The 1,331-nt window shown below is 25.7% G+C and overlaps 1 protein-coding gene across 8 annotated transcripts in view; it reads left to right on the top strand.

Annotated features, from left to right (window-relative positions):
• The window catches only part of LOC111684050 (probable serine/threonine-protein kinase yakA), a 39,370-nt gene extending 38,664 nt beyond the window's left edge, over positions 1-706 (top strand). For all 8 annotated transcript variants that reach the window (XM_046948105.1, XM_046948106.1, XM_046948104.1 and 5 more), the window contains one exon: positions 182-706. In XM_046948105.1, coding sequence (XP_046804061.1) covers positions 182-281 — 100 coding nt within the window. In that variant the 3' untranslated portion in view covers positions 282-706. The remainder of the gene's footprint in view (positions 1-181) is intronic.
• The last annotated feature ends 625 nt before the right edge of the window (positions 707-1,331 follow it).

Below are 1,331 nucleotides of genomic sequence, written 5' to 3'. Positions count from 1 at the left end.
GTTCTAGTTCAGTTCTAGTTCAGTTCTAGTTCAGTTCTAGATCAGTTCTAGTTCAGTTCTAGTTCAGTTCTAGTTCAGTTCTAGATCAGTTCTAGTTCAGTTCTAGTTAAGTTATATATTAATCCGAATATAATACAACGTGTATGAATAAATTCAATCAATAACAATTGTTTTCTTGCAGAGTACCTCCAATTGAAGTGCCCCGAACAACGCAAAGCAGTGAAATACCCACGAGCGTTATAACACGCACTGGATTACCAGAACGTACATCGAATAACTGAAACCTAAAACACTATTTATATCAAGATATTTCTTTTTTTTTTGAAGTCAATGGTTAAGAATTTATCAAAATGAAAGTTAAATTACTTGTGTATTTTATTCAAATTTGTGCCAAATATTTTCTATTAGAAAGTTAGGGAAAATTTTACTAAACAATATGAAGGGAACCAACTTGTTTGTTAAACTGAACTTAAAAATTGTTAAGCTTAATTAAGAAAAGTTTGCAATAAATATTACCTGATAGATTGGAAAATCGACACAAATGATAGCAGACCGTTCAGTTGTAGAAGTATAAAATCGACAATTAATGTTATTCAATGAAGTTTAATTTAAAGTAGAATGACAATTGTATAAAATAAGTTCAGAAATTGGCATAATTTTATTTATTAACTTTAAATTTCTTCAACAAATCATTTAAATAAAGACATTTGAAATATTTAAGTAATATATCGTAAATATATTTTTTATATTTGTAATTTTAAGTTTAATTTTTACAGCAAGAGACTACATTAATTTTATATATTTTGTAATTATAAATAATTTTTCTTTTCTAATAATTTAATGTCACAAATTATTATAAATAATTTGTATATTAGTTAAAATTTTTGTATTAGTAAAAAAATATTGTGTAATTTTTATAGAACTCCAAAGAAAAACAATTTGTAAATTAATAAAAAAAAGAAAAGTAACTTAAATAAAATAAATGAGTTATCAGCCAAATTAAGCACTAATGACGACATAATTTATTAACTTAGTATAAGCGTAAGTATATTATTGGGGATTTTTTGGTTGTGCTAAATGGAGTTTTTTGTATTATTGGGTTAAATGTCTTTAGAACAGTGGTTCAGAGTGTACAAATTTGTTTTTAATTTTTCTTTGCAACTAAAATTCAGTTCTAGTTAAGTTCTTTTTCAGATCTATTTCAGGTTTCTCTGATTCAGTTCCAGTTCAGTTCTAGTTCAGTTCTAGTTTAGTTCTAGTTTAGTTCTAGTTTAGTTCTAGTTCAGTTCTAGTTCAGTTCTAGTTCAGTTCTAGTTCAGTTCTAGTTCAGT

This window comes from Lucilia cuprina, chromosome 4 (genome assembly GCF_022045245.1).
Source record: "Lucilia cuprina isolate Lc7/37 chromosome 4, ASM2204524v1, whole genome shotgun sequence".
Lineage (NCBI taxonomy): Eukaryota > Metazoa > Arthropoda > Insecta > Diptera > Calliphoridae > Lucilia > Lucilia cuprina.
The sequence above is the reverse complement of the archived record's forward strand: the minus strand, read 5'-3'. Positions and strand labels throughout refer to the sequence as shown.